General features: G+C 44.7%; 1 protein-coding gene across 2 annotated transcripts in view; it reads right to left on the reverse strand.

Moving 5' to 3' along the window:
- Window positions 1-22,335, reverse strand: part of GGT5 (gamma-glutamyltransferase 5) — a 93,633-nt gene extending 71,298 nt beyond the window's left edge. The window contains exon 1 of one of the 2 annotated variants that reach the window (XM_077461554.1): window positions 21,866-22,335. In XM_077461554.1, coding sequence (XP_077317680.1) covers window positions 21,866-22,038 — 173 coding nt within the window. In that variant the 5' untranslated portion in view covers window positions 22,039-22,335. The remainder of the gene's footprint in view (window positions 1-21,865) is intronic. The other variant, XM_077461555.1, reaches the window with a different exon arrangement.
- Window positions 22,336-23,865: the final 1,530 nt, after the last annotated feature.

Below are 23,865 nucleotides of genomic sequence, written 5' to 3' on the forward strand. Positions count from 1 at the left end.
AAACAATACTGCTATACAATAGCCATATAAAGCCCTATAAACTGAGAGACTCTGATCCCCCCGCCCTTTTTTCTCTGTGCTTTTATTTATTTTTATTTATTTTTGTGCTGCTTCTCCTTTTTTTTTCTAGCCATTGGCGATAAATTCAACAACTGTGTAGTATCTGCTACATCTAAGCTACATGTACGCTACGCTTTGAACTATATGTGCTATATCCTGTGCTATATTCAGTGTCAAAACTCAGTGCTGTGCTATACCTAGGGTAAACTTTGTGCCAGACTCTGCACTGTGCTACACCCCGTGCTATGCCCAGTGCTGGGACCTGTGTTAAACTCTATGCTGTGTTGTGCCAAGTGCTGATTTCTATGCTAATCTCTGTGTTGTGCTATATTCAATGCTAACAGCTCAGTTAAACTGAGTGCTAAATTCTGTGCTGTATTATATTCAGTGATATACTTGTGCTAAACTTCAGTGATGCACTGCTCATCAACACCTGTGCTAGATTGATGCTACCTTCAATTCATATTACTATTTTTCATGGCTCTATACTTAGTGCCACTACCCGTGTTACATCCAGCACTATTATTTTTTTCATTATTTTTCCATATCAAGTACTGTTATTTGTGCTATATCTGGTGCAATCCAACTTTGAGTGGCAGCAAAAGACATAATAGTTCCACTTTACGGGTTATACTTGGTGGCAACCTACGTGTTATATTCAGAGTAACCCTCTATATTGCACCCTCCGCTATTGACTGCTATTATCTGTTAATATCGGGAGGAAAACATGGAAAATCGCTCAACAACTTCACGCTCCAACACACAGGTACCAGCACCAAGTAAACACTTAAAGGAACACTCAAAAAGACGGCAATCCCCAAAACAAACAAAAAAAACAAGTAGAGCATTCAGGCCCAATTAATAAATATCTGACAGAAGACAGAGCACTTGATAAACTCACAGAAAGGTAAGACATAAGGAGCAGATCGGGCACCCGAGTTGCCTATTTACAGCAAGGGTTTGGCAGATCACCATCCACACATGCTGCTTCCCACCAGTATAGCTCTATGGCATCTCTTTCAGGTTCAGACAGCCCTAAGATCAGAACCCTGAAATAGTATTAGCTATGCAGGGTCTAAAGCAAGAGCTGGCAGGGATGTTTAAAAATTTGGAAAAATCAATTAAGAAAGAGATGACTGCAGTGCGTACTGACCTCAATCATCTAGTCTTACGTGTGGAAGATAATTTAACAGCGGCAGGATGAAAAGGAAGAAGTGATTAAAGACCTTTAAGAAAAGTTTGCAAAGTAAACTATAGCCCATAGAGCAGCAATATATCAGATGGAAGACTTGGAAAACAGGAATAGGAGGAATAACCTCTGCCTATGGGGAATACCCGAGATGGTTAACGATGAGGACTTACAAAACACAGTTCAGAAAATATTAAATACTATACTGGGTCAGCCTGGGAGTAATACTATCCATTCTGACAGAACGCATAGGATACAACGGCAAGGGAATGTTGCCATGGAGCTACCATGTTGCCATGGAGCTACTAGAAAAGAGGTATTCTTATGGAAACCAATGTCCACTCCTTTTGCTTTATTTGTGTCTGATAAACTATAGTATAAAATAGAGTACTGTAAAGATTTTATACGAATAGATGTACAATGAGTTAAATGGGTTTCTTGTAGAAATATAATAGAACTGGAAAAGAACTGGGCATTTCCAATTCTATTATATTTCTACAAGAAACCCATTTAAAGCATTGTACATCTGTTTGTATAAAATCTTTACAATACTCTATTTGGTACTATAGTTTATCAGACACTAATAAAGCGAAAAGGAGTGGCCATTGGTTTCCATAAGAATACCTCTTTTCTAGTGGAACAAACGATGACAGATGACCATGGTAGATCTTTATTTCTCAGGGGCATGATGGGTGGTATACAATTGACGTTAGCTAATATATACTGCCCGAATATTAAATAATCAACCTTTTTCATGCATATATTGTCTAGATTGAAAGACTTTGACAGGGGAGCTATTATATTAGGAAGCGATACCTTTGATGGACCCTTTGATGGATACATGTAAATGTCTCTCCCAGGTGAAGAAAAATTTGTATAAATATCAATTAGTTGACGTTTAGAAAATCTTAAATCCCATGAAACGTGACTATTCCTATCACTCTAAGGCCGCGTACACACGGGCGGATTGTCTGCCCAACTAAGTTCGTCAGACAATCCGACAGACAGTCCGTTCAACTTTTGAATGAACGGACTTGACCACACACGATGAACAGACAGTCCGCTGAAAACTTGCGCGATGACGTGTACAGCACGTACGACGGGACTAGAAAAACGACGTCCAATACACTGCAATGCAACCTTCGGCCGTGTAAATCCTTTCTGAGCATGCGCCATACTTAGTCCATCCAACTTGCCTACACACGAGCGGACTGTCCGCTGAAACCAAGTTTGGACGGACAAAACCAAGTTTGGACGGACAAAATTACGGAAATTCCGAAAGACTAAGTCCGTCAGATTGTCCGCTGAAAAAGTCCGCTGAAGCCCACACACGAGCGGATTGTCCGCTGAAACACGGTTCAGCGGACTAAGTTGGGCAGACAATCCGCCCGTGTGTACGCGGCCTAAAACTCATAAAATTTACGCTACAATAGCGTCAGAAGCCATGAATCAGACCGAGACAGAAGTACAATTAAATCACACTTGTTTATTAAAAATAAATAAAAAGGTAAATAGAAAAAGCGTAGTCAAAGCATAGCCAGAGTCCAGTAACCAGATTGAGTAGTAAGCCAGGCCATAGTTCAATAACCAAATCGGGTAATCAGCCAGGCCAGAAGTCAGGGATCCAAGTAGAGCAACAGCAAGCAGGATAAGGAGCCAGAAGGGATGTCAGGCAGGCGTCTGCGGTCAGCATGGAGTCTGTACTTATCATTAGCATGACGCAAAGCCTCCTGGACTTGTACCCAAGTGGAACGAAGACCACGGAGATGCTCCTCTAACACACGAATACTCTGCGGAACAAACGAGTCAGGCAACATGGAAGGTTGGAAACCATAATTCGCCATAAATGGAGACAATCGGGAGGCAGAATTCAAGGCACTGTTGTGAGCAAACTCTGCCCATGGTAATAGGTCTGACCAGTTGTTATGGTGGTCAGCAATATAGCAACGTAGGAATTGCTCCAAGGACTGATTGGCTCCCTCTGTGGCCCCATTGGGTGATACGCAGAAGAGAATGCAAGCTGGATTCCCAACTGTGCACAAAAGGCTCGCCAGAACCGGGAGACAAACTGACTGCCCTTGTCCGAGACAATCACCTTCGGTAGCCCATGTAAGCGAAAAATCTACTGAGCAAAAATGGAAGCCAGTTCCTTAGAGGTAGGCAACTTCTTAAGGGGAATACCATGACACATCTTTGAGAACCGGTCAACCACCATAAAGTTAACAGTGTTGCCTTGGGAGTTGGGCAACTCCACAATGAAATCCATTGACAGGTGAGTCCAGGGCCTCTCTCCGTTGGGTATGGGTTGTAGGAGGCCAACTGGAAGGTGTAGTGGAGTCTTACTCTGAGCACACATGGGACAGGCAGCTACTAAGGCAGTAACATCAGCCTTTAGACTAGGCCACCAGAATTGTTGGGAAATGGCCCAAATGAATTGATTCTTCCCAGGATGGCCAGCTGGGTTGGGAGAATGGTAAGTCTGGAGCACAGCAGTACGGAGACTCTCTGGGACAAAGTAGTGGTCACAAGGTTTCTCAGGAGGAGCGTGGACCTGAGCAGCAAGAATTTTGTCACCCAAAGGAGAAGTAAGACTGGTGTGAACCATAGCCAAGATATGATCAGGAGGAATCATAGGAACTGGAACCGACTCCGACTTGAAAGTGGAGGAAAATTGTTATGACAAGGCATCAGCCCTTACATTCTTAGTACTGGGTACTAAGCTCGACAAGAAAAGAGCCCATCGCGCCCTTCTGGGAGAGAGTCGCTTAGTCTCAGACAAGAATGTAAGATTCTTATGGTCAGTAAGAATAAGAACAGGCACAGTGGTACCTTCAAGGAGATGTCTCCATTCTTTCAGGGCTAAAATGATCGCCAACAGCTCTTTGTCACCAATCTCATAATTGCACTCAACAGGTGACAGTTTCTTGGAAAAGTAGCCACACGGATGCATAGCGCTGTCAGAGTTAGGACGTTGAGACTGAAGGGTGCCAACTCCAGTCTCAGAACCATCAACTTCTAGGATAAAAGGCACATAGGATTAGGATGTGCCAACACAGGAGCAGAAACAAAGGCAGCCTTGAGAGTCTCAAAGGCCTTAATGGACTCCAGAGACCAACTATGTGGGTTACCGTCCTTTCTGGCCATATCAGTCAGGGGTTTAACCAGAGACGAGAAGTTACAAATAAACTTCAAATAGTAGTTGGCACAACCCAGGAAACGCTGCAGAGGACGTAAACCCACAGGGCAAGGCCACTCTAGGACTGCCGAAAGTTTCTCTGGGTCCATCGAAAAACCAGCAGTGGAAATGACATAGCCCAGGAATGTAACCTGCTCACGATGGAACTCGCACTTCTCAAGTTTACAATAGAGATTGTTCTCTCAGTTTCTGAAGCACATGACAGACATCTGTGTGGTGGCTCTCCAGGGACTTGGAAAATATGAGGATATCATTGAGATAAACCACCACACATAACTGCAACAAATCTTGGAGGACATTGTTAATAAATTCCTGGAAAACTGCCGGGGCGTTACAAAGGCCAAAAGGCATTACCAGGTATTCATAATGGGCTGTTCTGTTATTAAACGCAGCTTTCCACTCGTCGCCCTCCTTAATGCACACAAGATTGTATGCCTCTCTCAAGTCAAGCTTCGTGAAAACCGTTGCTCCCTTGAGGCGGTCAAATAACTCTGTAACCAATGGAATCGGGTAGGGATTCTTAATCGTGACACGATTGAGACCCCTATAATCTATACAAGGTCTCAGATCACCGCTCTTCTTCACAAAGAAGAAACCAGCACCAGCAGGAGACAAGGATTTGCGGATGAAACCTCGAAAAAGTGCGTCAGCAACATACTCCTCCATGGCCTTATACTCCAAGGCCAACAAAGGGTAATCCCAGCCACGAGGAGGTATGGTACCAGGTTGAAGGTCAATTGCACAATCATAAGACCGCTGTGGAGGCAAACTACCGGCTTGACCTTTCAAAGACATCGCTAAAATCGCGGTACTCCTTCGGCAGGGAGGGGAGTGAAGAGGTGCACAGGACCTTGGATACCTTCGGGAAGCATGTCTCACTGCATTGTGGTGACCAGGAGAGAACCTCAGCACGGAGCCAATCAAAAGAGAGGTTGTGCCTCTGTAACCAAGGATAACCAATAACCAGCAGAAACCTGGGTGAGGAAATAATGTGGAATTGGATTATCTCATGGTGAAGAGCCCCTACGGCCATGGACAACTGAACCGTCTCATGAGTCACATGGGCAGGCTGTAAAGGTCTCCCCTCAAGAGCCTTAATGGCAAGTGGACTGTCACGCAGTTGCAGCGGAATCGAATGCTGCGAAACAAATGCAGCATCAATGAACAGGCCTGCAGCCCCAGAGTCGATTCGAGCCTGTATCTCGATGGACAACTCAGCCCAAGAAAGGGTGACCAAAACCAGGGGCTTATTCTTCTGGATAACTGGGGAAGAAACAACGCCACCTAAGGTCTGTCCATGACAGGACCTCAAGGTTCGGGCGTTCCCAAATTTTAATATATGTACCTGTACGCCCATTTGCCTGTCCGTGCCATTCTGGCGACATACATCAGCATGCGCCGGTCAGCATGTGGTTAAAGACCCCCTACAAATCACCTAGCAAGTAGTATCTTGTATATGAATACCGTATTCACCCTTCTAGAATTAACAAAATTGCAAATATCTATGGTGCAGGAATGTAAAATTATACAACCAAAATAGAGAACACCCGAAACACTGTGCCCTCTTAGGCTTAATGTACATGGGATGTTTTACAACCTCTCCTGAATAATTTAACTTGAAAGATAGTAACTGATGTTTAAAAACGTCCCTTTTGCCGCGTTTAGCCGCGTTTGTGGTTAGTTTTTTTCAAATAATCAAAAAATAGAAATGCTTGTAAACAAAACATGGCTAAACACGAGATATTGGGTTTATAAGCTGTTATAGGCATTTGGTGTTTCAAATGCCTCTGAACATTTTTTTTGCTTTACAAAAAATTCTTCTAAACTCAACTGCCTAAAAATGACTATAAACGACCCTGTGTACATGTACTGATAAGATAACATGAAGGAGAGTTCTGGGGCAACTGAAAAAATGTCCAACTGCTCCTAAACGTCTGTTTACCAGCAGCCGTGTACATGAAGCCTAATGCTGCGTACACACGATCTGACTATCCGAACAAGCGGACTTGCGCACACACAACCACACACGAATGGACTTTATGGCAGACTAGGTCCGGCGGACAATCCGCCAGACTTTTGGCGGAGGTCCGACGGACTTTCCAAATGAACAGACTTGCCCACACACGGACTAAAGTCCATTCATTTTGAACGTGACTCCAGGTACGACAGGTCTAGAGAAGGAAGTCAATCTTGCCGCTTCCATCGACGAGATTGACACCTTGTGAGCCCGTCGCCTGGTATGGGTTTTAAGGGTAACCCCTACGCCAAAAAACGGCATGGGGGTCCCACCAAAGTCCATACCAAACCCGGCCGGTCAGGAAAGGGGGTGGGGACGAGCGAGTGCCCCCCCGAAGGAGAAAGCCGGGCTCCTCCGCTAGCAAAAGAGTGGCAAAAGAGAAGAAGATAGCGGAGGAGCCCGGCGAGAAGAACTGGAAAGCGCAGAGAAGTCAGAAGAAGACCATTGAAGTCGGAAGAAGACCCCCGGAGCTGCCTAATAAACTACTTTTTCCCTCAGGTGAATAAGTAGGGGTACGATGTACCCCATACTCATTCACATAGGATGGGGGGCCGGGATCTGTGGGCATAAGCCCCCCGCCCGCAGGCCCCGATAACCAATGGCCAGGGTTGTCAAGATGAGACCCTTGTCCTCATCAACATGAGTACAAGGTGCTTTGGGGTGGGGGCCGCAGGGCACCCCCCTTCCCCAAAGCACCCACCCTCCCATGTTGAGGGCATGCGTCCTGGTATGCTTCAGAAGGGGGGGTGCTCGCTCGTCCCCACCCCCTTTCCTGACCGGCTGCGTGCTCGTATAAGGGTCTGGTATGAACTTTGGGGGGACCCCCACGCATTTTTCAGCGAGATTGACTTCCTTCTCTATTCCCATTGTACCTGAAGTCACGTTCAAAATGAATGGACTTTAGTCCGTGTGTGGGCAAGTCCGTTCCTTTTTAAAATCCGGCGGACCAGCATACAGACGAACGGATTGTCCACTAGAAAGCCAAGTCTGGCGGACAATTTTGAAGCAAATCTTCTTTTTAACTTTTGGGAAGAAAAAGTCCGCTGGAGCACACACACGATCGAATTGTCTGGCGGCTAAGTCCACCGGATAGTCCGATCTTGTGAACGCGGCATTACTGTGTAAATCTTGTGCAGTAGCTACTCAAGTTATCATATAAAAATCATAAAGAGTCATAACAATCAGTGCTTCTATCAATTAATTGCAAAATATTGCAAAAGGTGATAACCAAACTAAAAAAAATTGTCAGTCAAATAAAATTTCCCCACATCCAAATATATAAGTGACAAATGTCAATCCTCTTCTCTGCATTCAAAGTGATGATCACCACATGTACCTCCCCCATCAAAATCGCAATCACCGGCAGTTGCAACCTCCATATTATAGAAAGGTCAGTATGCCCAAGCGTCATCTATCCATACACTGGAAAACTCTTCCAATTCACCACAACCTATAATGGTCAGAGGAATGACCAGCAGATATGACGCCCAAATTATAGGCAGGTTAATGTGCACATGTAAAAAAAAGTGAATATACCCCGTGCCAAACTAATTAACAATATGTGAAATATGATGAACTTATTAAGTAGTAATATTAATTAAGTAGTGATACTCAAAGTGGCTGATTAAATAGGTGTAGAGGGTGCTCTAAAACGTTAATTGATTGTACAAACAAAATTCATAAATAAATTGAATTCAAACAGTAAACATTATAAATACAAATAAAGTGCAATGTGCCATAAATTAATATACAAGTGGTGGAAATATGTGGTACTGGCTATATGTGAACCAGATAAAGAACTGTGAAGAGGAATAAAATGTCCCAATTAAACCACAAAAGAAATCTGGAATAAAAGGCTTCTGTGTTCACATTCTTCCAAAAAGAAAGTTGAAATTCCTTCACCAACTTGATGACAATACACCCAAAGTGCTCTTATATAAAAATCTGCTTACCAGAGAACATTGACTCCTTTACTTAAAAAGCGAGTCAAAATGAACTTTAGCAGGATAACCCTTGCTGAAATGCAGAAGGCTAACCCCCGCAGCTGGTGTGCGTTCCACGGAACCGGAATCGGAACAACCAAAGGGACCGGAAGTGCATGAAGAAACGTGAGCAGGTACCGCTTAAAACGTAAGTTTCGTTTTTACGTCATCAAGCGTAATTTTAGAGCACCCTCTACACCTATTTAATGTGCACATGGATCATTCATTCAAACAATGGAAATATTTATGGATCCACCACATCTCAAAATGTTCAGAGGAATACCCGAAAAACAAAATTTTTATTAAAATGCAGCTAAAACCACAAAGAGGCCTATTCACATGTTATAAGTGTTTGAGCAGCACTATACTTTTCATAAGCATCATGATAAAGTCACTGAGTATCTACCTGTATAATGTGTAAAGACAGGGGAGATCACTGTAATCCTCACTCTTCCAGTAAACAGAACACCAGTGGACCTCCTCAACATACCGTGTGCGTGTGTGATGATGTCACTGCATTTTGGCATAATGTCTTCGTCAGCATCAACCTGACGTCACATACACACACACGCACAATAAATACTGGCCCCTTAACCTTCAGCAATCCAGGGATTAGACTGCAAAAGATATTGAATGATGTTTTTTGTAATAGAAATAATGACGTGGAAGGAGTATGCCAATCAATAGTACCGGACCTCAACCTGACTTTATTTGTTGAAAGCAACATTCACCCCCTGCACAGCCCTGAGCAGTAGAGTATAACAAAATTGGGCTCCACTGCCGGTTGGCAAAGAAAAACTGCAGGCAGGGCTCTTCCTAATGCAGGTTTTCTGGAAGAGATGTGTACAGTGGTTGTGTTCTAGTACTAAACATAATTCCTAATAGTGCTGAGGAGTCAACTAGAATGATTACTAGTTTAAAAAGTTTATCTTTGTGGTCCAAACAGCAAGATAGATAAACTTTACAGTTGATTTCTATGAAATGTAGCAGGAAGTCATGAAGACTGTTTGCTAACCTCTTTTCATACTACACCCTTAATGCATTTACGTAAAGGTGTTTTCTTACAATTAAGCCAGCATGTATTTTAACTCCCTATTAGCTAAAATATTTATTTTTTTATAGCGGATGTTTTCCTAACATAATCATGGCAAAGCGTGAGCTGCCTGAGTCCATGATAAGATTACAGCTTTTAGCAAATTACTTACCTACAGTTGTAGTTTGCGCACATATTTAGACATGATTATATAAATCTGAACCTCCATACTTTAGCATCCAGACGGCTTTAAAATCTTAAAGTCTATGTGTAGTAAAAAAAAAAAAAAAATCACAAGGGACGTTACTTACATTCAGTAGGATTTGTCCCTTGTGCTGCTGTGTCCTTCTTTAAACAAACATCCTCCTCTGTCCCTTGCTGACATTAACTTCAGTTGTGGCATGGGATAATACAGCTAATTGGAGCTATATTAGCTTAATTATTAGCATTACAGAAGAAAGATTTCATCTAAAGAAGGTCACAGCAGCACCAGGGACACATCCTACTAAAAGTAAGTAACGTCAATTCTTACTTTTTATTCTTGCTTTTTTTAAACATATTTTTCATTAGGTTTGGCATCATGCCTCATTGTATATCATTTTTGTATATCATTTTTGAAGCAAATCTTTTTTTTGTGAATTTGTTTCAAAGTTTTACACCTGGAAATCCTGTAAGTTAAAGCGCTTTCTGTTGCAAGCTGACAACACTGAGCGGCAATTAGCAGCAGCGTTGTCCTCCTGCTGTTCAGTTGGCTGTTAGTTTGACAGTCCTGTTTGGCAGCCCAATGGCAGTGCACACAGTAGCTTGGCAAGAAACTTTGCAACAGATTCACAATAAAGTATTTGCCTGAAATAAAAACTGTGTACATTAAAGCGGAGCTCCACCCACAAGCGACCCGCTCTACTTTCCCCGCAGCTTTCTGGAACACTTCACAGGTCTCAGAAGACTGTAGCCTATTCACAAAGTGCATACAAAATAGGAAACTAGCTGTGGCTTCACTGCCGATTTCCTTTAGTCAGGATGACGGCGTCAGTACCCATTAGCCGATTGAAGAATCAGCTTGGGTGAGGACACCGCTGGATCCCTGGACAAGTAAATGCCCTAATATTAAAAGTCAGTAGCTATAGTATTTGTATTTTCTTGGGGGGGGGGTTGACTGGAGCTCCTCTTTAAGGCATGATGTCAAAAATATTAAAGTTGATTGAGGGTTTCCATACATTTTAACGGTCAGAACACAATAGTTATGTTGTGGTCAACTTAAAAAAGAAACAATTAAAATGTTCAAAAATTTAAAATGAATACTCAATCAAATATGTATACTAAATTGATAAATAATTAAAAATAATAAACAAAATTTCAAGATGAGCATACAATGATAAGATTATTCACATCATTCTCATTTTATATGTACTTTGTATCTAAAAAAAAAAATAACTGAAAAGAACATACATTCTCTTAAAGGACATTGTAAGGAATTGAGCTTTTTTGCAGATTTGGACCATTGTCTGTATTAAATAAACAAACAAAATTTTAGACTTCAGTGCATATGACCTTAGATTTGGCCAGTAAGAGGAGAGATACCAGTGGGGGACTCTTTGAAATGACAAGTGAGCCCTACAGATATCTCTCTCCGTGTTATCTGCAGGACACAGATGTCAATTTTAAAGCTGACCTGTTCTGTGTATCTGGAGCAATAATAGCAGTTCCTACTACATAAAGCTGAAGATGGTATAAGACAGCTAAGCAAAAAGAATACTCCCGGAGAGCTGCTATCGAGTTGACATCCTGTCTTGCTCTGTATATCAGGAGTGGTGATCATCAAATCAATAGTGAAGAGTTGCAGACTGTGCAAAAATTGTAAACACAGCATGGCACTGTATAAACCAGAGGTATCAAAGAACAATATTAAATACAGTATATGATAGGATAGGATTGCTGTACCATACTCAAGTTGGTTGGGGGAGTGAGTGGGTCCACCTGAACAATCCCAGTGTGTGAAAAATGACAGAACTATGGAAATATAATATGGGGGTATCTTTATCATGAAGACGGTAGCAGTTATGAAGTTGTCCTGATATGTTTCACCACCGTGGGCTTCCTCAGAGGATATGTTAAATAACGCTGTATACGTCACTATGTACGAAACAATATTTTGATGGTTACAACAAATGATCTGTATTTTCCTATGATTTGTTATTACTATGTTCTAAGTGTATTTTGTTTCATATTATATTTCCATATTTCTGGCATATTTACATACAAGCGGCTGTGCTAGATCTGTTTGTTTTAGAATAACAAATTATCTATTTTTATTCTGTTTGTCTTAATAAAAACATTTTCAATTGAGTACTTGTTCTCAGTATATTAGCACCTAAAAAATCCCAACAAAACAAATTCATCTGTATCCATTGTCTACCCAGGGATGTTGGTACTTGCTTTGAATTTGTCACCAACCCATGTCACCACATTTTCTTGTGTTTCATTACTGTTTTGGGAGAAGAAACAAGCCAGTTACACCAGTTTGACTGAACAGTAGGGATGAGCTGGGTGTTCGCCCGGTGTTTATGGTTCAGGGGGTTTAGTACACGCCCCACACTATATAAGGCTGCCTGCGCAGCTGCCTTGCGTAGTGTGTTGCGGACGGCTCATTGAGACAGATAGGCAGAGACAGTGTCTTAATTTCTTTTGAACCTAGTGCAATTACAGTCGGTGTATTGTGCCCACTGCACAGTGTACACCTGAAGCTACCCCAATTTCTGGTGTTGTTCTAGTCCTATACCACAGGTAGCTGCAGCAGTTACAGTCTGTGTATTGTGCCACCTGCACAGTGTACACCTGAAGCTACCCCAATTGCTCGTGTTGTTCTAGTCCTATACCACAGGTAGCTGCAGCAGTTACAGTCTGTGTATTGTGCCACCTGCACAGTCTACACCTGAAGCTACCCCAATTGCTTGTGTTCTTCAGATCCTATACCACAGGCAGGCAGCTGCAGTAATTACAGTCGGTGTACTGTGTCATCTGCTCAGTGTGCACCTAAAGATACCCCAATTGCTGGTGTTCTCATTTCCCTGCAGGCCATTAGTATGTCTGCAAGGCCAACAAGGAGAGGCAGACAGTCACAAGTCAATAAAAGAGGGCAAGCAGGCTCTGTGTCTAGAGACAACAGTGCTGGTCGTGGATGCATGCATCGTCATCAGCACGTGGCAATGGGACACGCTTGTCCTTATTTTCGGCAGCTGGACGTGTTGAGCCGCAACATGCCGAAGACTTAGTAGAGTGGATGACCAAGAACCTCCTCATCCTCCTCATTCTCTCTCACTCAGGCTCAGCACCTGCCAACGCGGCCTCTTCTCTCATCTCAATGGCATCAGTCACTCCTTCCCTGGACCCACCATGTCCTCCTGAGGAGTCCCCCGAACTGTTTGAGCACAGTGTTGGGTACATGCTCCAGGAGGATGCCCAGCGTTTTAAAGGCTCTGATGATAATACCCAGCTAGAGGAAGGCAGTAGCATGAGCCCAGAGAGAGGGGATGCCCAAGAAGGACAGAAATCTGGCAGTCATGTTCCACCAGCTGCACCATACTGGCCAGGTTTGCTCCAGTGATGAGGAGGGAGGAGATGATGAGGTCACTGACTCCATGTGGGTGCCTGATAGGAGAGAGGAGGAGGAAGAGGAGGAGGAGGCACATCTCCAACGAGGCAGGATGCCCTCCAGGGGCCAGCTTAAGGGCAGCACACTATCTCAATCACCCTGCAGAGCTCTGCCTGTGCAGGGTGCTGCCTCTGCGCGTTATTCCAAAAGTTCTTTGGTGTGTGCCTTTTCTGAGACGAGTATATCAGATTGCACCGCTGCTATTTGCAACATATGTCTCAAGCGTGTCTCGTGTGGCCAAAACATCAGCTGCTTGGGCACCACATGCTTGACCAAACATACGTTGACCTGCCATGCAGTTCATTGGCAAGCGTACCTTAAAGACCCAAGCCAAAGAACAAAGTGGACCTCTCCTTGCTCCTCATTAGCTGGGATCTCAAACCCCACTATACGTTCAGTCCTTTCTGAAACCAGCACTGAGAGGAATGAAGTTGTAGAATTAGGTGTGTCACAGCCAAGTACTTGCAGACACTCTGCTAGCAGTACACCGACGTCTGATTGTACCAGGAAAATTTCCCTGCCCCAGCTGCTGGACCGTTGAAAGAAGTTAACTCCCAGCCATCCACACGCCCAGCGGTTGAATACTAGCTTGGCTAAATTGCTAGCACTTCAACTGCTGCCTTTTCAGTTGGTAGACTCTGCCCCCTTCCGTGAGTTTGTGCAATGTGCAGATCCACAGGGGCAGGTTCCCAAATGCCACTTTTTCTCATGGAAGGCAATTCTGGCTCTCTACCGGCATGTGGAAGGCAATGTCCATGCCTCGCTGGACAGGGCGGTCAGAGGTAAGGTGCATATTACCACTGACTCATCTTCCAGCAGACATGGACAGGGGCGTTATCTATCTTTCACGGCGCATTGGGTGAGCTGGGAACGATGCAGGACAAGGTGCAGTAGTGATGGAAGTTGTTCTGCCACCACGCCTCCAAAATGCTACTACTGGTTGTGACATACTTCTCTCCTCCACCCCCTCCTCTCTTTCTTCCTCCATGGCCTCTTCCTGTTCTTTATCCTCGGAACCAGCGGTGCTCCGTAGGCGTTGAAGGGGCTACGCAAGTACGCAGGCAAAAAGATGCCATGCCGTGCTTGTGCTGGTGTGCTTGGGGGACAGGAGCCACACAGGGGCAGATATTCTGTCAGCTCTGCAGGGGCAGGCTGAGAGGTGGTTGACGCAATGCCAGCTTAAGCCAGGAATGGTGGTTTGTGACAATGGCACCAACCTCCTCTCCGCCCTCCAACAGGGACAACTGACCCATGTGCACTGTGTGGCTTACGTCCTTAACTTGGTGGTGCAGCGGTTCTTGGGCAGGTACCCATGCTCACAGGATGTCCTGAGGCAGGCCAGGAAAGTCTGTGCTCATTTCCGCCATCATATAATGCCAGCCCAAGAACTGCCTTATCTGTGACATTCCCACCAGGTGGAACTCAATGTTGGCTATTCTTCAGCGGCTGCACATGCAGCAGAGGGCCATCAATGAGTACCTGTGCGACTACGGCACCAGGACAGGGTCAGGGGAACTCAGATTTTTTTTCCCCACGCCAGTGGGCCATGATGAGGGATGCATGCACTGTCCTGTTACCATTTGAGGAGGCCACGAGGATGGTGAGCAGTGACAGTGCATGCATCAGTGACACTGTACCTCTTGTCCACCTGTTGGAGCACATGCTGCGTGGAATAATGGACAGGGCACTTGAGGCAGAACAGAGGCAGGAAGAGGAGGACTTCCTTGCCTCTCAAGGCCCCCTTTATCCAGACAGTGTTCCTGATGTCCCACTGATCACACAGGAAGAGGAGGAGGAGGATTGTGTCAGCATGGAGGTGGAGCCAGACACTCAGCATCAACAGCAGTCTTTTAGGGATGATTTACAGTCACAAGAAACCCGTGGACTTGTACGTGGCCTAGAGGAGGTGGCTGCAGATCATGCCATCCTTAGTGACCCAGAGGACTCCGGACCGAATGCCTCAGCTACCCTACGCTGCATGGCCTCCCTGATCCTGCAAAGCCTGCGGAAGGATCCTCGTATTCACCAGATCAAGGAGAGGGATCATTACTGGCTGGCAACTCTCCTTGATCCACGGTACAAGGGTAAGGTTGCGGACCTTATCTTGCCATTGCAGAGGGAGCAGAGGATGAGACATCTCCGGGAGGCCTTGCAGAAAGGTCTGTGCAACCCATTCCCAGAGACTGGGAGGTTACAAATTCCACGTCCTGGACAACGTGTTGCTGAGGCTTTGGTCAGTCACAGAAGGAGCGGCGGAGAAGGTGGCCACCTGACTAATGCGTTCAGACAATTTTTAAGTCCGCAGCCCCAAGGTATGATCGGTTCCAGCAACCATCGCCAGCGTCTGATTTACATGGTACAGGAATACCTAGGGGCAAGGTCAGACCTTTCCCACCGAAAATCCTCTGGGTTACTGGGTCTTGAGGATGGATCACTGGCCAGAGCTTGCACAGTATGCAATTGAGCTACTGGCCTGTCCTGCATCCAGCGTTCTTTCGGAACGCACATTCAGTGCTGCTGGAGGCTTTGTAACCAATCACAGGGTGTGCCTTTCCACCGACTCAGTTGATCGACTGACCTTCATAAAGATGAATCAGTCTTGGATCACTACCAGCTACCAAGCACCTGAAGCTGATGTAACCGAATAATTTTTTTTGAAATGTCAGATCGCTTCAAGACTGCCTATGCTGATGCTGATTGACTATCCTGTTATGCTGACTGACTATCCTCTTCCTCCTCAATGATCCTGCTGATAGCTTGGAAGAACATTTTTGGTTCTGGGCGCCGCCACCAGTGGCTAAAGCCCAACTTTTCAGCCCCTGTTTAACAGGGGCGTGTAATTACAATTTTTGATGCAATATTTTGCAGCAGGGCTCATTTCTGCACTCCAACTAGAGTATCTGTGAGGGGTTGCAGTGTCGTGGCACCAGCACCAGTGCCTAAGGCACAAATTTTCAGCCCCTGTTTAACAGGTGCGTGTAATTACAATTTTTGATGCAATATTTTGCAGGAGGGTTCTTTGCTGCGCTCAACTACAATATTTGTGAGTGGTTGCAGTGTTGTGGCACCAGCACAAGTGCCTAAGGCCCAATTTTTCAGCCCCTGTTTAACAGGGGCGTGTAATTATAATTTTTTATGCAATACTTTACAGCAGGGCTCATTCCTGCTCTCCAAATAGAGTTTCTGTGAGGTGTTGCAGTGTTGTGGCACCAGTGCCTAAGGTGCAATTTGTCAGCCCCAGTTTACCACCCAGAGTAACTGTGAGGACTTACAGTGTTGTGGCACCAGCACCACCCCCACCACCACCAAAGGCCCAATTTTTCTACCACTGCTCAACAATGGTATGTAATTACAATTCTTGATGTAATAGTTCACAGCACGGCATTCCAGCGCCCTCCAAGAGTCACTTTGAGGGCTTACAGTGTTGTGGCAACGCCAACACCTTAGGTCCAAATTTCTGCAGAGCATATAGGGCAGGCCCCTACTTTCAAACATCCAACTTACAAACGTCTCCTACTTGCAAATGGAAGGAGACAACAGGAAGTTAGATGAAAAAAAACGGATGGCAAAAACAATTATGCAGGGGGATATTTAAAGGAATATTTCACTTTTTTTTTCACTTTAAGCGTCATTAAAATCAGCGTGCCCAAAAAAACTGCAGTTTTTAAAACTTTTTTTTGCATTGATACGTGTCCCCTGGGGCAGGAGCTGGGTCCCCAAACCCATTTTAGAACAATAACTTCCATATTAGCCTTTAAAATTAGCACTTTTGATTTTGAACGTTCGAGTTCCATAGACTTTAATGGGGTTCTAAAGTTCTCACAAATTTTTTCGGTCCGTTCACAGGTTCTGGTGCGAACCAAACCGGGGGGTATGCTCGGCTCATCCCTACTGAACAGTGAAATTTTAATTTTTATATATTTTTTTTAAGAGCACAAAAACATTAAACATAATGGTTTGTGTAGTAAAAATATGGTTTATTATAAAGGTTTTTTAAGAACACAAAAACAATAAACATAATGGTTTGCGTAGTAAACATATGGTTTATTATCAAGTATTTTTAAGAGCACAAAAACATTAAACATAATGGTTTGTGTAGTAAAAATATGGTTTATTTTAAAGTTTTTTTAAGAGCACAAAAACATTAAACATAATGGTTTGTAATAGTAAAACCATGGTTTATTATAAAGTTTAGTTCTCTTTAAAACATTTATTCCCTTGTTTAGCAGACACGACTACGATGTCAATTTTTCATCTCTTCATAGAATAACAGATGAGATGATTTATTTTAAACAGTGATTCATTAAGTGAAGCAGTGGCCAGAAGTATGGAAAATGTGACTTGTTAGTAATTCCTTAGGAGAGGGCTAAAGAACAGTTCTTTGAATCAATCTAGATGCCAAAAAGGCAGGGGCGTACTAAGTGGGGGGGCGGGGGGCGTGCCGCCCCGGGTGCCACACACTGGGGGGGGGTGTCAGGCCAGTGCCCCCCCCCCCCCCCGCAACTGAAGTGTCAGACAGCGCCGTGCCTCGGGTTCGCAGCCCACACAGAGAGAGCCCGAGGCACTGGCAGTGGGCGGCATTGCAGGGGGGGGGGGGGGTGCGAGCAGCACCCGAGTGGAGTGACATCAGCTGGCTCAGTGACCCGGCACAATAATCCCCTTCTCTCTGTGGTCGCGTCGCGAGGCCGTTCTGATCAGTCTCGGGCAGCGGCTGTCACTCACAGCCGAGCAGAGTGAAGCCACCTCCCCCTCCTCTATGCACAGCACTGTGTAGACAAGGAGGGGGAGGCGGCTTCACTCTGCTCAGCTGTGAGCGACAGCCGCTGCCCGAGACTGATCAGAACGGCGCGACGTGAGTCACGCGACCACAGAGAGAAGGGGATTATTGCGCCGGGTCCCGGATCACTGAGCCGACAGGTGACACTTCACTCGGGTGCTGCCCACACCTCCCCCCTGCAATGCCGCTGCCTTGGGCTCGAGGTACACTATGGGTCCTTAGGGGAGGCTGTGCACTGTAGGGGGGTTCTTTACTGTGGTGGGTCCTGCACTGTAGGGGGGTCTGCACTGTAGGGGGGGTCCTGCACTGTAGGGGGTCCTGCACTGTAGGGGGTCCTGCACTGTAGAAGGGGTCCTGCACTGTGGGGGGGGGGGGGGGTCCTGCACTGTAGGGGGGTCCTGCACTGTAGGGAGGTCCTGCACTGTAGAAGGGGTCCTGCACTGTAGAAGGGGTCCTGCACTGTAGAAGGGGTCCTGCACTGTAGGGGGGTCCTGCACTGTAGGGGGGTCCTGCACTGTAGGGGGGTCCTGCACTGTAGGGGTCCTGCACTGTAGGGGGGTCCTGCACTGTAGAAGGGGTCCTGCACTGTAGGGGGGGTCTGTAGGGGAGTCTGTACTGTAGGGGGGTCTGCGCTGTAGGGGGAGGGGTCTGTACTGTAGGAGGGTCTGCACTGTAGGGGGGGGTCTGCGCTATAGGGTGGAGGGGTCTGTACTGTAGGAGGGTCTGCACTGTAGGGGAGGATTCTGTACTGTAGGGGGGTCTACACTGTAGATGGGGGTCTGTATGGTAGGGAGGGGGGTCTGCACTTTAGGGGATCTGTGTAACATGCAGAGGGTCCAGAGCTGTGAGGGGCTGTGTAATGTAAAGGGGTGCAGAGGTGCAGGGTGCTGTGTAATGTAAAGGGGTCCAGAGGTACAAGGGCTGTGTAATGTAAAGGGGTCCAGAGGTTCAGGGTGCTGTGTAATGTAAAGAGATCCATAGGTACAAGGGCTGTGTAATGTAAAGGGGTCAGGAGGTTCAGGGTGCTATGTTATGTAAAGGGGTCCAGAGGTACAAGAGCTGTGTAATATAAAGGGGTCCAGAGGTGCAGGCTGCTGTGTAATGTAAAGAGGTCCTTAGGTGCAAGGTCCTGTGTAATGTAAAGGGGTCCAGAGGTACAGGGTGCTGTGTAATGTAAAGGGGTCCAGAGGTGCAGGGAGCTGTGTAATGTAAAGGGGTCAGGAGGTTCAGGGTGCTATGTTATGTTAAGGGGTCCAGAGGTACAAGAGCTGTGTAATGTAAAGGGGTCCAGAGGTGCAGGCTGCTGTGTAATGTAAAGGGGTCCAGAGGTGCAGGCTGCTGTGTAAGGTAAAGGGGTCCAGAGGTGCAGGCTGCTGTGTAATGTAAAGGGGTCCAGAGGTGTAGGCTGCTGTGTAATGTAAAGGGGTCCAGAGGTGTAGGCTGCTGTGTAATGTAAAGAGGTCCTTAGGTGCAAGGTCCTGTGTAATGTAAAGGGGTCCAGAGGTGCAGGATGCTGTGTAATTTAAAGGGGTCCAGAGGTGCAGTTGTGGAGAGGGGGGTACACAGTAGTGACAAAAAGATATTGAAGGATGCAGAGGTATGCAGGGGACACGGTGGGTGTTTTTACATTTTATGGTGGGGGGGGGGGGGGGTGCCAGATATAGGATCCGCCCCGGGTGCCAAATGCTCTAGGTACGCCCCTGCAAAAAGGGACTCCTATTTTTCTAAGAGCCTAGTTCTGCGATCAGTCAACTGATGTTCACAATTCCACCTCCACAGGTCTATCTTAAAGCAAAGGATAAGGAAGAGTCTCAAGTATTTTCTATAGCCAAGAAAAGTGATTGGGTATGGAAAAAAAAGCTGATCGCTTGTGACGGGAAGCAAGAAATTTAACTGTTGAGTTTTCATACCTAAGCCATAAGGGGGATGAATGGGACTTAATTGCATAAAACTATTTTTAATCTTAACCCCTTTTTTGTAATTATCTTACTGGCAACCCAATCGAATGAATATGCTGCAAATTTGGTAATTTACAGAAAGGGCTTTAATCGCCCACAAAGTTTAGTTCTTATCACTTCAAAGTGTGACTTTATAAGTAAAAGATGCTCAAAGAGATCATTTATGTTATTTATCAAATATCAGTAAAATGTTCTTTTAGTATTTGTCTTTGTATTTGCATTTTATATGCTGTCAGTGTCCCCAAGATCGGGATGGGGGAGAAGGGAGTTGTAGGAAGAATTAGCTGCCCCAGCGCAGGGTTTTCACGTGGGGGGCGGGCACAGTGTGGCAAGTTGCGCCCCCACAATAGCTTGTGGTGGAAGGATCGCAGCCTACTGTGAGCAGAAAAGAGAAGGGAGAGGGGGTGCCCACTGAGAATGAACCCCCTCTTCAGTAAAGGGCCCACTGGGAAGAGAGGGTGAACTGTTTTTTTTTTCCCTGTCTCTCCTTGCATTTTATATAATCACCTGACCAGAGATGCGGGAACAAGGAGAAGCTGCCTTTATTCCCAGGTGGGCACTGCGCTGATAAGAAATCCTGAACAGGACTAGGTAAGACAACTGCTTCAAAAGATGCAACAGTGTCTTCTAATAAAAATGCTGCATTGGGGGTTAATACTGAAACAAAAACACAATTTAATTTAAATATATCCTTAATAATAATCACTTGGCGATTAAGGATATGAAATGTGAGCCAGTCAGGCTCCGCTACTTTTCACAAAGCTGTTAAACACAGGGAGCTTGCTGGCAATACGAGAAAACAGGATGATGACCAATGTGAAGTATAAAGTGGTAGTAAAGTCTTCTTTTTTTTACTTGTACCTACAGGTATGCCAGGTAATAATAAGGCTTACCTGTAGGTACAATGAATGTTTCCTAAAGTTGTACTGAGATATTCACACTGCATGCAACCAGTGACATCACTGGCGCATGAGCTCTGAAGGGAAGGCATACCCCTGCTGTCCCTTCAGAGATCCGCGCTGTGGCGGTGACTCATATGCACATGAGTGACATCATTGCAGCTCAGCCAATCAGATGGCAGGAGTATCCAAACAGGTAAGGAAGACCGGGTGAAGATGGAAGCCCTGTCAGCAGTGACAGCTCGCCACTGGAGGGCTTCATTCTAAGGTAAGTATTTCATAATGTATTATTATGCGATGCTTACTAGCACATTATGCTATTGTCTTGTTTACTACCGCTTTAAAGTGAAGCTAAATCTAACTTGTAAAAAAACAGAGCAGGCAGCTCTAAAGTATGTCTCTTTTGCCATACCACAAACTTTTCTGCCTGCACACAGTCTTAAATTGAATGTACACTGAGCTGTGCATATACAGCTCAGTTTGCATTCCAGACACACTCCGGCTGTGCCGGAATGACTGACTGTCGTACACACGCATGGGATGATGTCATCCCCCCAAGGCCAATCAAGAGGCCAAAAGCCTAGCACCTGGAAGTAGCTGGAGGGAAAAGATGACAGCTGCTGGCATTGATAGAAATAAAAACCTGAAAGAAACTATTCTCCAATCCAGAATTGTGAACATGGATGGAGTTAGGCTTTTATTGACACTGTTTTGATTTTCTATATAGAAAAAAACATAAAACCTATTTTGTAAGTACAAACTATGTAGGTTTTTTTTCCAGTGTATCCAGTGAGTTGAACAATGTAAATACCATCCTTCCATTCGGACCTGGGGCTGCATTTGTTGAACAGACAAGACAGAACAACTCTCTATGCAGCCAGTTGTAAAGTCACAATCTTCTAAAGATTGGAATGTTACTATTTGCAAGTGCTTATCACAACCCAAGCATCCCCTTCATTACACCAATTACTTTCTATGTCATTAATTTCTGTAAAACTTTTTACATGCTGTCTTTTTTTTTTTTTCTCTCTCCACTGAAAATGTGAATCTGCAGAAATATCATGCTGCCAGTAACAGAGCAAATAATAGAGATGTCACTCACCTGCCTATGTCTGAGCAGATCTCGGAGTCAGCAGCCACAGCTCCATGTAAGAAGGCGCCGCTATCGCAGCTAAGTTTCTCCCATCTCATTCCTAGTGCCAAGGCAATAATGATTCCAGAAAGTATGAGCAACAAGAGAATGATCAAAGAAACCCAACCACGGGATACTGTCATTTTGCCAAATTTTTGAGTTCTTGTTTATGAAATGCTTCTTAATGCTCTGATCCTTAGCCCTCTACTGATATGGCTTGACTTGAACTTCTACTTATTCAGATATCTTCTTCTTTTTTTTTTTTTTTTTTTTCTTTTTGCTTGTATTTTAATGCCTTTAATGGTTATCTGGGTCTACCTTCCCTTCAATGCTTCCTTAAATTGTTCGCTCCGACCTTGCTTTTTTCCTTCCTAGCAGCCTAGTGCTTTTCGTACTTTCATAACAGTACAGTTCTGCAATGATTAGTGTTTTCTTCTGTGTTCCTCCTCCCTCCCCTGTTCATCCCCGCCTACCTTTTTCTCTGCATACTAAAGTATGATCAATCATACTGCAGAAAGTGAATAAAAGTCCCCGAGAGCTCAGTTAATCCATCCTAGCAATTAAAACAATCTCTCTTTCTCTCAGTCATTCTATAGTCTTTCTCAGTCTTTCTCAGTGTTGCCAACCTACCAGATTGAAATTTACTGACACCACACCCAATATTTACTGGCACTGGCAAGTTTTTACTGCCATTTCCAAAAGTTACAAGATTACAGTTTTAAGCGCACATTTTAGTATTTAGGCTATAAACAAGTACAATATGCAATTAGCAATGTCATATAAGGTAGATACTAAGGCAACAAAAAAAAATTCTTATTTTATTTACGATAGTAAATACAATAGATTTACTAGCGTAAGTACAGTAAGTAGCTCAGGGACAGAACTCAGGAGGATGAGAAACGAAAATGGGCGGCACACAACCTAAATTGACTCTCACAGTGACACTGACAGCAGTGTACAGTAGCACAGATGGTAATGACACCTCAGCAACATGACACGTCCCCTCCTGAGTCACTGTTATGGTCTCTCTCCATGCCAGATTGTCCCTTCAGTCCACTCCAGTCCAAATAGCACTGACAGTCCCGCATCCAGCTTGACTTGCTCACACAAGGTTCCAACCGCTCGGCTCAGCTCCCTTGAACCATGACAACACATGAAATGCTCAGGTACTGATTTCACCAGAACCGCCCCCATACCCCCCCACCCCCCCACCCCCCCCCCCAACCACCAGTGATGCCCGAAAACACACTGTAAAGGGCACTCAAATGATCTTGGTAGTAAGAAGAGCCGGAAAAATGTAAACCTTGAAGTGTCGTTTATTGGTACATCAGAGTGACAATAAAACAATAAAGCTGACGTGTTTCGGCGATAACCTTAGTCGTAGCAAATGGTCTTGGCCGGGCCAAGCGTCACAGCCATATTTTTTACTGTAGATAAATAAAAAAGATGATCAGCGCAAACTATATACCAAATATTACTTCAATAATGAAAAATCCTTGTTTGATATGTATTCTACTTCATAGATAAAGTGTAATAAATCAATAATTATATCAATACTATTGGTAAATCCTAATGCAAATTGCTGCTGTGCATGCAATTATTTAGCTGCTGTGCAAAACTGCTACTGTGCAAACTACATAAATAAATTATTCGCTGTGCATGCGATTATTTAGCTGCTGTGCAAAACTGCTACTGTGCAAACTATATAAATAAAGTATTCTATGTGTATGCGATTATTTAGTTGCTGTGTAAAATGCTACTGTGCAAACTATGCAAACAAATTATTTGCTGTGCATGCGATTATTTAGCGGTGCATGCGATTATTGCGATTATATTTTTTACTGGCAACCTTTTCTTGTCACTGGCATTTGCTGGTGGGAGAAAAGTGGCTGCCAGTAAAAATACTGACAGTTGGCAACACTGGTCTGTATTCTCTTGCACTCTTTGCCCCCTCTCGCTTTCTTTCTCAA

The sequence above is a fragment of the Lithobates pipiens genome, unplaced genomic scaffold (genome assembly GCF_037356315.1).
Source record: "Lithobates pipiens isolate NorthernLeopardFrog02 unplaced genomic scaffold, aLitPip1_a1.2 Scaffold_3, whole genome shotgun sequence".
Taxonomy (NCBI): domain Eukaryota; kingdom Metazoa; phylum Chordata; class Amphibia; order Anura; family Ranidae; genus Lithobates; species Lithobates pipiens.